This window comes from Echiichthys vipera (genome assembly GCF_963691815.1).
Source record: "Echiichthys vipera genome assembly, chromosome: 15".
In the NCBI taxonomy this organism is placed as follows: Eukaryota; Metazoa; Chordata; class Actinopteri; order Perciformes; family Trachinidae; genus Echiichthys; species Echiichthys vipera.
The window spans coordinates 28,444,783-28,456,893 of NC_139840.1; the positions used below are offsets into that span (position 1 = coordinate 28,444,783).

At 42.1% G+C, this 12,111-nt stretch overlaps 1 protein-coding gene across 4 annotated transcripts in view; it reads left to right on the forward strand.

The window, feature by feature from the left end:
• The window catches only part of LOC310957675 (la-related protein 4B-like), a 93,586-nt gene that overhangs the window by 44,971 nt on the left and 36,504 nt on the right, over nucleotides 1-12,111 (forward strand). For 2 of the 4 annotated variants that reach the window (XM_083928354.1, XM_083928356.1), the window contains exon 5: nucleotides 6,622-6,703. In XM_083928354.1, coding sequence (XP_083784480.1) covers nucleotides 6,622-6,703 — 82 coding nt within the window. The remainder of the gene's footprint in view (nucleotides 1-6,621; nucleotides 6,704-12,111) is intronic. The other 2 variants (XM_083928355.1, XM_083928357.1) reach the window with 1 other exon arrangement.

A 12,111-nucleotide genomic window follows, 5' to 3' on the forward strand; every position in this document is an offset into this window, starting at 1 on the left:
CCTGTGGTGCATCTGGGTGTGAGGAGTCTTCTGCTGGAGGTTCTCCTCTGCTGGGCCAGAACCGCTCAGGTTCACAGGGACACACAAACCTCTCCATCACGATAAGGTGATGGTTCCCGCAAAGGAAACATATATTAGAAAAACTCAAATTTAAATTTACAGAAATTAATATTTACAGTAGTGAAATATGTACAAGCTCAAAATTAACAGACTAATGTGGAAAAGAACAGATTGTCTGTGGTTGAGTCTTAATTACAGAGAAGAGGTGACAGGCTCTCCTAGGGATGCATTGTATAATTTAATGACCACAGGCAGGAAAGATTTTCTGTGGTGCATCTGGGTGCGAGGAGTCTTCTGCTGGAGGTTCTCCTCTGCTGGGCCAGTGTGTCATAGAGAAGGTGAGAGACATTGTCCAGGTTAGACCGGACAGCATCCTCCTCTCTGCCTCGGTCAGGTCTTTGGCATCGTGCCTACACGAGGCAGGATGTCTTCAACGGCACAGGGACTCTCTGGAGGTGCAGGCTCAGGCCGAAGATTTGACTCAGCACTCCACACAGCAGGGGGGCACATGTTTTAAGCACCCTGGGAATATGCCATTGGGGCCTGCAGCTTTACCAGAGTGGAGTCTCGTCAGTTTTGTTCTCACTAGGTACGGTGTGAAGGACACTGTAGAGGTGTCTGTTGGGGGAGGGCTGAGGTCATCAGGTTGTGGAGGACATGATGTAGAGCAGGGGTGAGGGGTGGAATAGGTAGTTGTGAAGTGAGGTGGTGAGGGGCAGACAAGGGGTGATGTACTTGGTGAGCCCGTCGTTGTCCTCCCTGTGCGTCTCACAAAGTGCAGGTCCGTCAGTCACTTCAAAGCAGCCCTGCGGTGTCTCATAAGCCTCCTCAGACCACCTCCTCACAGTCCTTGTGGTCATAGGCTTCCTCTTCACCAGAGGAATATACTAGGGTTTGAGGTGAACAAGGTTATGATCTGACCTGCCCCTCTCCTCTTTGGTAGGACAGCTCGCGTACTGTTGGAAGGTCGGCAGAACTCTATCCAAAGTGACGTGGTTAAAGTCACCCGACATGATGATGAGGGCACTGGGGTGTTGAGTCTGGAGATGGTGGTTTGTATGATGCTGCAGGCAGATGTCGGGTTTGCAGAGGGAGGGATGTACAGAACAAGAGTGATGAGATACAGAATCTCTCTAGGCAGCTGGTATAGACGGCTCAGCAGTTCAACATCCGGGCTACAGAGCTGTTCTTTAACGGTGATATGACCAGGATTACACCGTCTGCTGTTTACTAGAATGGCAAGCCCCCCTCCTTTCCGCTTACCGCTTTCTGTGCAATCCTGGTCATCCCGAATGGTGTGGAAGCCATCCACAGAGATGTTCTGGTGTTCATCTGAGTGCAGTCTGTGAAACACATCAGACTGCACTCACCGTGCTCCGGGTGGCTCCGCGTTAGTGCCGTCAGTTCTTCCATTTTGTTGTACAGAGATCATACATTTCCCATTACAGAGGGGAGACATGGCTTAAACTTTTTCCTCTCCATAAGCTTGTCCTGTCTTGACCCTCCTCTATTGCCCTGACGTTGCTTCCCACCACTGCATCCACGGTGTGTTTTTCTCCAGATTTCGGGTGGAATCTCAGCTGGTCTAGCCGCTATCACTGTGGAAACAAAGACCTTCTAAATCTCTGGAGCATCTGTGTAGAAGGAGCCTTTGGCTCCTACCACTCTTAGTGAAGATGTTATGCAGGGGATGTTCATCCCTTGCCAACACATTTCTCATCTTCCCCATCACCCTCTTATCCAAGATTTCCTCCACAGAACTAGGGCATGAACCAATGATGGTACCCGCATTCCTTATCGTTTTGTTCAACCTGTTTCTGTCCTCAACTGTTATACTACTGCCCCAGCACACAGCATAATATCAACCATTAACTCCTCAGTTTTAATCTATATTGAGAATGAGATGGACATCATAACACCAACTGACAAAGCTATCTACCTCATTCTGATACACTGCATGGTCGTTGTTGGTAATATAGCCCACTATTGCAGAGTCACCAGAAAACTTTTGTAAGTGACACGAGGCCCTACTACATCTAAGTATACTAAGTATACAGTGAAAACTTATGTTAGTCTATGTTAGTGGTGATTTTCTCTGACTTGGTGTCATGAATCCTCACATATTGAGGTCTGTTTGTGACGTAGTCTGTGATCCAAGCAACAATAGATTTATGAAGATTAAAAGCTAAAAGCTTATTAGCTAAAATGTGTGGCTGAAGAGTATTAAAAGCACTTAAAAAATCAAAAAACATTATTCTCACGAATGCAGCAGTCAGCTCTAGATGACTGTGCAAAGGAGCACTACCATCTTCCTCTAAGGTAATAATGGAATATGTAGGTTATTGAGCAGCTGAGCTGACAGTTGAGTCAAATCTGGCATAGAATTGGTTAGCCTCATCAGGTGTAAATGTACCTTCTTTCGGGCTACTAATTACCTGGCCATATACTGTCATTGACTTCAAGCCCTTCCATAGACCTTTAGTGTCCCACTCCTAGAGTTTGTTCTCAACCTTATCTCTGTAGTTGTTTTTCCCTTGCCTTAGTGCAGCCTTTAGTTTTTTCTGTGCACACTAACCATGTCCTTATCTTTACTCATGAAGGCAGCTTTCTTATGTCTTTTGAGACCCACGGCTTATTGTTTGAAAATACTTTGATAGTTTTACATGGGATAATCAAGTCTGTACAGAAATGAACACAATCAGTAAAACAATCAGCCACAACATCATCCCCATTGGGGTCTTCCTCATAAAACACAGACCAGTCTGTACACTCAAAACACTCCTGTAAGTCCTTGCATGCCTCCTTAGACCATACACACACTGACTTTGTTGATCAAGCCGTTTACACGCCAAGGTGGTGTATTTTGAGCAGTGGAAGTGTAACTGTCTTTAATATTGGCATAAAATAAGTCAATAGTCATATCTCGTGGGGCAGGTAACAAACTGCCTGAACGATGGCAGCGAGGCGGACAGAGAACAATGGTAAAATAGCCACTAATCATTTAGTGTAGAATATACACCAATATGACAATAACATTGGAGAATTCAAGAGGGAGATAGTAAGGTCTGCAACTCACCGCTAGCAATTCAATGTTTAGGTCCCATACTCTCTGTTTTTCTCTTTTTTTTTCTGTTTTTCGGTGATGTGTCCAGGGTGACACCATTGTTTGTTGACCTACAGGCAAACACTTCCCCCTGTTTTGTTGCCTGAATTCACCGGGTCTCTATCCTGTCGGATCACGGTGAAGCCATCCATTTCAATGTATGCAGTCGTAACGCTGTCTGTAAGCCATGACTCCCTAATACAGAAAAGGCTGCACTGTATGTACGGAGCACACGTTACCCATAATCACAGATGGTAGGACAGGCTAGTACTTCCCGAGCCGGTTTCTCACCGTAATGCCACTTCGTCTGCCTCTTTTCCTCCATTTTAACTCCGTAGGTAAATCCAAGCGTGGATGATCACAGTTGCTGTATTATTCACCCATGCTGTAGGAGACCACTGCTGCTGGGTCAGACAATCCAAGGCCTTGTACCTCCATACGGATAAATCCACTCCACACAATTAGCCACATAATTCCAAACGTGCACTTTAAATCCTGACATATTGCGTGTGACCTGTATTCAAAACCGTAGCACAATTCGACACTGCACTATCCTGGGCAATGCACCTACCAAGTGTGACAAAATCAGATGCACAGTTCTGGAAATACACAGATAGAGACACACTCACACACAGACAGCCACACAAAGATTCTTTGCTTTATAGTTAAATGCAACTGAGAAATTTTTAGTTGTCAGAGTGCTCTCAAAGTACTGAGTTGGGAGACTCCTGTTGAATGATGCTGGCCGTATTGTCTTTTTATTTTCTTACTGATTGGGAGAAAATTGCATCATGTTGTTAAGAGCTGTGCTCAGCCTCAAGTAGCAGGATTAATTGGCTGGAGATGTTCAGTGAACACGTAAGAGCTATTTGCTGTATGATGTTTTATTTACCACAGCATTACATTTTAATTGACTAGTACCAGACACGATCTGTGCCAAGACAATTATCTCTAAATGCCCTCTACCTGAAAAGATTGTCAACACCAAAGCTCAATGGAGGGCTAGTGTTGAGAAACATTATAAAGAATTGAAAAAAAAAAAAAAAAGTACGTCTGAAGCCTCTTTCCCATTGTTTCCAAAGATTCCACCTCGGGATCGGCATGAGCTATGTTTTGTAGTCACCTGAAAAACGTCAGTTTAAAACGAAATTGTTGTGAATAAAGAATAACATTAACCCTTCGAGTTCCCTCATAAGTGCGAGGAATCGATTACTCACACCCATCCCTAATTCCATCAGCCCGCAAATTAACCTGAGCCTGAACCTTTGCTTTTGTTTAAAAGACAGCTAAATTAAATTATTATACCTACAAATAAAAATGCAATCAAATCCTTGTTTTTTAATCCAATTTTGAAGGCTTATGATTGTTGTCCCAAATTCTTTCCCTATTGATTCATTAATTTGTAAACATTTCTGGCAAACAGAACACCTTGAATTTTACAGTGGTGAACTTGTAACAGTTTCTGGTTTAAGTCTTGGACCGCAATGAAGTCTCAGTTTAGCTGATTTTTTTAGAGAGAAAAAAGTGAAAAATAGCTGATTGCCGCTTCTTTCTTTGTTGTGTACTTTTCCATCTAGTGTTGTTTTTGGCGGCCTGTTTTACTTTTAGTTTTAGTCTAGTCTTTTTGTCAAGCTGTCATTTTAGTATTTATTAGTTTAGTCACGATTATATTTTTTTAGTCTAGTCAAGTTTTAGTCGACTAAAAGTCTGGGCATTTTAGTCTTATTTTAGTCAGAATTGTCCATGACTATTTTAGTCTAGTTTTAATCGACGAAAACTTATGACATTTTAGTCTAGTTTTAGTCAAAGACAAATTGTATATTAGTCTCTTTTGTAATACAATTATATTGAATTTTATACAAATCTTTTGTTTACATGTATGTACGGGTCTAGAACAAGTCACTCTAGTTCAGTTCAGTGTGATTTGCTCTGTGAATGAGAGACTAGTGAAAGTATTTGGCCAACAAGGGATGCTTAGTGCACTTATAGAGTGAGTCAGTCAGGTAGGAACTAAAAACCCACTCTACACTCTCACACACGTTACACTCTCACACAAACAAATATACACACACACGCTAGTCACACACATTTGTGGCTCCAGTGGCTAACGCTTAAGATAGCTTTAAAACCAACGTTAACCATAGCCTCATGAGTTGGCATGTCGCATGAGCATTCTAAAACAGAAAGTATCGTTATGTTAATGTCTTGACGTACCTAAATTTCATTATGGGATGCCCTGAGATGTCTCCTAAAATTCATGGTGTTTTTTCCTGTGATTTTGTGGCTGCATTTCTCCCTTTCTTTTTCCACAACAGATTCTGTTTTCCTTTCCACGTCTATGTAATGGTAGTGTTTCTTATTTTTTTCCCCGGCTGGCTGGCCATCGGTCCCTTTCTCGTTGTCAGACTTTTTTCTCATGTTTCTTTCTTAGTTGTCATAAACGCTAACCCAGGGCAGCTGCATCTTCTGACTCTAAATAATGCCGCGTGTGGGGATTAAGTGACGTCACCCAGATGCGAGACACAGGAAACAGAAAAACTGCAAAATAATAATAACGTGACTAAACGAGCCGAAACGTTATTTCGTCTCGTTTTGGTCAATGAAAATGCAGAGACATTTTAGCATAGTTTTTATTTTGTAAACCACATTCCGTCTCGTTTTTATTCGTCAACAACATTGCATTATATATTTAATTATAGTTATCGTCACATGACCAGCATTTTCGTTTCGTCTCGTCTAGTTTTCCTCACGTGATAAAGGTTTGTTGACGACAATATTTCGTCATAATTTTTGTTGACGAAAGCAAAACTACTACTTCCATCTAAGTAATCCATGATGTGTTCTGCATCGCTGCTCTTCCTCACCACATATTGCTTTAGCTTCAGTTTATTATTTATATATTCTTCAGTGTTACGCCCCAGGCTAGGGGAACAGGGACGCAACATAAATGAGGCAGAGAACGACGTTATTAAATCAAGAAAGCTGTAATTTATTACTCACACCTTTAAGGAGAACAAAGATTATGTGTGGACAAGTGTGTACAGAGTCAAAACCCTATACAACAGAAAACAAAGTGAAGAGAATCTTCAGGGTGAACGAAGGGTAGTTCAACAGCTCAAGCAAAACGAGGAGACCCGCCACACTGCACAGTGACAGCCCTCAAATGCTGTCTGAAGAGCACTGCTGTTTAAACTGGACCCATCCTCGTCAGCTTGTCAGGCTCATCAGCTGCAGCTGCGAAGGACCAATGGCTGGCGGCAGGAGGCGGGACCTGTAAATCAAACACAGAGAGTGCAAAGAGAAACAAGAGCACTCACTCAGCCCTAAATATCAAAAACTATTGGCTGGGGCAGTAACATTCAGTTTTACATTTCACTGGTTTGAATAATGTTTTGCTCTCAGGGTCAGGGATTAGTTAAACCACTTTGTAATTGACCAGAACTTTCCCTCTGTGTCAGCAGGCAGTGATCCCCAGCAAGAGAGTCCCCAGGAGGGTTTGAGAGAACACCTGAAGAAGACCTTGGAATTCTGTCTTTCTCGGTGAGTTTACTTCGATAACTTTACATCACAATAGGGTACTAGCCATACTTTTGACACAACAAGTAGTAGTTTTTTAAATAGTTTTCATCAGAAAATAAGTTTTTGCTTGACTTCTAAGACAGTGAATCAGGGAGTAAGTCATTCAGGGTTCTTTAAATCTCTATACTGTGTGTATGCTTTGTAGAACTTTTCTTAATAGGTAGTAATAATAGGTAAAAAGGAAGAAAAGGGTGTTTTTGGGAGTAGTTTGCATGCTGTTTGTTGTGCTTCAGCTAATTAGCTCACAAGCCTGCAAACTCCTCTGTGAATGTTTGTCTAGTGGCTTCTTTCAAAGAGTTAAGGTGCTGGACAAGTTGCACGTTAGATAACATCTAGTTTGGCTTAATGGAAGGACAATACTAGAATAAAGCCTGTTCTCCAGGTTTTGTCCTCACCTTCTGCTATCTCTGTCGCTGCATCCGCGTCTTAGCACAGGCCAAGATGATTTTGATTGGTTTAAAGAAATACAGATGCCAGACCATGCTGACACAGGGCTGTCTGACAATGCAAGGCTACAAGTTAAGTGATATAATATTGGTTTCATAAAGACTAATCAACTAAAGAGGTACAGTTTAAATCACATACAATTCAAGTAGCAATAATTAGTTCTATATGTTTTCTGCCATTAGTGTGTTGTGGGAGTCCGTATTGTTATTGATACTGATCAAGAGCATGCGTGTGTGTGTGTGTGTGTGTGTGTGTCTCTCTGTGTATGTCTCTCTCTCTCTCCCTCTCTTTGTGGGCGTCAAGCGTGGTCCGAATAAAAGCTTTATTTTATACTGTTGAATGCCTTTGTGGTGTTGGTTTAGCTGTTGTTTTGGAGGAAATCAAGGCCTCACAAAGTTTCCTTTTTCTTCCCTTCCTTCCATCAACTTGGAAGAAATCATCAAATATAGTTTACTGTACTGGCAGACAAAAAAACAAATAAAAATGATAATGACAATACATGAAAGGAAGAAAAAGCTAGGAGGTCAGGGACACCAGATGGGTTGGGTTTTGAAATGCTGGATGAGAAATTGAAATCATGAATACCTACATAACATTTTCTTTGACAAAAGCAGTAAAGTAAAGCAAACCAGTTCTCCCACAGCTGTCTGAAGTATCTGAGAGGAATTTTACAAGTTCATATTTCTGTATTTGTTACCCCTGGGTTTCCCAAACAAAGCTGCTTAGTGCTCATTAGATGTAGAGGATAGTTTAATGCGACACCTGTAAGCAGGGTTGCAGTATGTTTTTTCTTACTGTGGTCAAAAAGCATCTTATCACAGCAGTATGGTGGTTAACCAAATAAATGCATTGAAACAAACCGAAAGATGCATGTTTTAGCTGAGGCTCCCCAGCAAATACTCGACCAAGCACCGGTCGACCAAACAATCATTAGCAGACCAAAATTTCATTCATTTCATCAAGACGTCTAATATATGGGATCACTTTGAAGAGAACGAGGATGACCCCAAGAAGGTCACATGCAAACTTTGCAAGAGAAACTTCGCCTATCACTCGTCCATGACGAACATGACCTTCCACTTTAAAAACATGTGAAGTTAGCCTAGCTATCTGCCCGTGGCAGCCGTTCCCACAGTTTTGTTGCTTATTTGTTTCTGACACATTCAAAATTAGAATCTAAAATAATAAGTAGTTTACACATTGTCCAAAGTGCCTTTGCAGTGCCCCGACTAAAGCTCCACAATCATGTCTTTCCCCGGGGGTAAGCCGCTGCAGGCATGACAAAGCATCGTCCGTGAGGCACAAAGCCAACTGCAGTGCTTTAGGGCGCACTCACACTGTCCGCCCATACCGTGCCCCGGGCTTTAGGGTACTTGTCCCCCCCTCCCTCTCCCCCCGCTGGCCAGCCCGTTTGTACTCACACTGCCTCGGGCAAATGCTTCTTGCCTGTCCATACGTCATCACGCCATAACACGTCACACGCATTGGTTGACATCGCGATGCGTCGCTTTGTTTACAAATCTTTCCATAGACCTTGGAGTTTTTGTGCGTCTTGTCCGACTGTTTTTTAATATTTTCATCCGACCAAATCTGCAGTAAACACTCCACCTTCGCATCACACCAACGTGAACCTTCGCCGCCATGGTTTTAAATGTCCGCGCATGGTCCGTGTTTTTTAATTGTATATGTCCGAACAGGCGCACATTAAATGACGTCATTGCGATGCGTCACTTTTTTTTTTTACAAATCTTTCCAGAGTTTTTGTGCGTCTTGTCCGACTGTTTTTAAATATTTTCATCCGCCCAAATCTGCAGTAAAGACTCCACCTCCACATCACAACAACGTGAACCTTTCGCCACCATTGTTGTTGTTAAATGTCCGCGCATGGTCCGTCTTTTTATATATATATAATCTCGACTAATCGCTCTAAATGATGATCACTGGTTGACCAAGAAAAACCTTGTTCGGGGGCAGCCCTAGTTGCAGCACAGAATGTGTGAGAATGTGAGAGTCTTTACTGCGTTTTGCTGTCATTTACAGTCGGACTACTTTCGCTCCCCTCTAATGATCTCTGTGTTTCATTAAAGAAAGTTCAGTACGGGGCGGCCAGTGGGTGAGTGTATAGAGCAGTCGCCCCATGTGAAGAGGCTAAAGGTCCCTGAGGCAGTGGCTGCGGGTTCGACTACGACCTGCGGCTCTTTGCTGCTCTCTCTCTCTCACCCCATTTCCTGTCTGTCCCAATAAATAAAGGCTTGAAAAACTGCTAAAAAAAAAAAAAAAAAAAGAAAGTTCAGTAGGCTCGATTTTAACAAAAAGTGTTTCTCAGAAAACCTTGTGAAATATTTTAAGGAAATATAATTTGAAGATTGCAGTTCTTTTTTTATATCAGACTTAACATTACCACTCAGTTCAATGTGATTAACAAACTTGACAAACCTTCCAGTCACAAGCTTCTCCTCACCTTTAAGCTCTATTACCCACATACAGGATTCATTCATGTATATATCTTTATTGTTCAACTCCTGCATGCCTACACACCAAAATTCTGCCTATGGCAATAACCCAATGAAGTTAAATCAAGTCAAGTCAAACTATTTTCTCATCTTATTACTCTGTATTTGTGCGCTAGTCACCAGTCAGTGTAATAATAATAATAATAATAATAATAATTCATTTATTTTATATAGCGCTTTTCAGAGACCCAAAGTCGCTTACAGAGTAGGACAGGAAATATACAGACGATAAACAACAGGAGACAAGGATGACAGGGAAACAAGGCGAAGGGGGCGTGGGGTAATGGTGATACAGACAAATAGCCAGAAACAGGTACAACAATAGAGGTGGGGGGATGGATTGAAGAGGAGTATGGAGGGGGGGTCAGGGGGAGGGGCTGAATGGGTGAGGAGAGCGGAAGGAGGGTGGGTGGGGGAGTCGGGGGGAGAGGCCAGGAGCGAATGTAGTTATGGGTAGGGGAGGTTGTAGGCTTGTGAGAAAAGGAAGGTTTTTAGACGGGATTTAAATGTTGTGAGTGATGGAGAGTCGCGGATGGGCTGGGGGAGAGAGTTCCAGAGTCGGGGTGCAGTTCGAGAGAAAGCTCTGTGTCCGAAGGTTTTGAGTTTGGAAGGTGGCATGGTCAGAGTTAGGGAGGAGGAGGATCGGAGGGCTCGGGAGGGGCGGTGGGGGGTAAGGAGGTCAGAGAGGTAGGGTGGTGCCAGATGGTGGAGAGCTTTGAAGGTGAGGAGGAGTATTTTGAAGTCGATGCGTTGTTTGATCGGGAGCCAGTGGATAGCTATCACTTAAAGCTGTTATGTTATTTTGCAGTAAAGTTCTTAATTAAATGAGAAAATACTTTTCAATAGAGCTTCAAAGATTATTTGATTAATCAATGAATTGTCAACTACTGAATTAATCGGCAACTATTTTGATGATCGATAAATCAGTTTGAGTAATTCTTCTTTGGTCCAAATATTTTCTTATTTCTTTCCTCCTAAGACAGTAAACTGAATATCTTTGAGTTATCGGCAAAATGAGACATTTGAGGACATCATCTTGGGCTATCAGAAACACCGATCCACATTTTCAATATTTTCTCACATTTTATAGCCCACACATCTAATCTTAATGGAGCAAATAATCTACAGATCACAAATTAAAAGTAGACCTGTAACTAACTTTTATTGTTGATTCAAGTATTAAATTCACACAGGAGTATACAAAAAGTGGGCTCCATAGCGCCCCCATGAGCACACCGTGGTTGGTATAAAATTTAGGGATGCTCGATATTGGCTTTTCTGCCGATATCCGATATTCCGATATTGTCCAACCCTTCATTTCCGATACCGATATCACCCAATACCGATATATGCAGCCTTTTTACACCAAAATTCATCACATATCACCTATTATGGAATTAACACATTATGCCTAATTTTATTGTGATGCCCCACTGGATGCATACATAGATGCAACATGGCTTTTCAATTGTAAACACAGTCTGTACAAAATAAGTTATTGAAAAAAGTGCCATTTATTTGTTTGTGTTTTTAGAGAGAATATTTTGCCTCAAACAACAATACAGACAATATCAAAACAAGGAAGATGCATAGATTCAGTCCAGAGTAGTAATCAAACTTAGTACTCTTTTTCCAGACCGAGTAACCGGCCGTAACTTGGCAAATAATACAATCAATAAATTAGCAGTCAAGCTCAACATGCTAACCTGTATTGGATCTAATGGATACAGAGCCAGAAATTAGCTTCTCGACGTGACTGTAAACAAGGCTGTACAATTCAGGTAAGCACTGGTCTGAGAAATAATTGCGACTGGGCATGACATAACGTGGCTCAAGGAACATCACAAGTTTGGTGAATCCGGCATCTTGAACGATAGAAAAAGTTTGTTTCTCGGTGTCGGCTGTTGCTTCTTTTCATCATTTTGCTGCACAGATGTAGCGTATAACTCCGCATGATTCTTCTTGAGGTGGGTTATCAAATTTGATGTATTAAAGGAAGACGCCTTGATTCCTCCTCTCATAACCAACGCCTTGCAGTCATTGCAAAGCGCACATTTACTGTTAGTAGGTGACACTTGGACATACTTCCAAACCACGGACATATCATGCACCGGGCGAGCAAGCTTGTTAGCCACGGTTAGCAACCTACGAGTCTAGCGTGTTGTTGTTGTTGTTATACGTCATCAAGCACGCGCCTGTAAACGTCCCATGTTGCATTCATGTAGACTCGGAAATGCTGAAACCTACAGAACTAACCTCGGTTGTAAAAACCCGATACCGATAATTCCCGATATTACATTTTTAACTCAATATCGGCCGATAATATCGGTGGGCTGATATTATCGGACATCCCTAATAAAATTCCTTTGATGTTCATGAAATTTGGTGGGATCATTGCACTCATCTCAT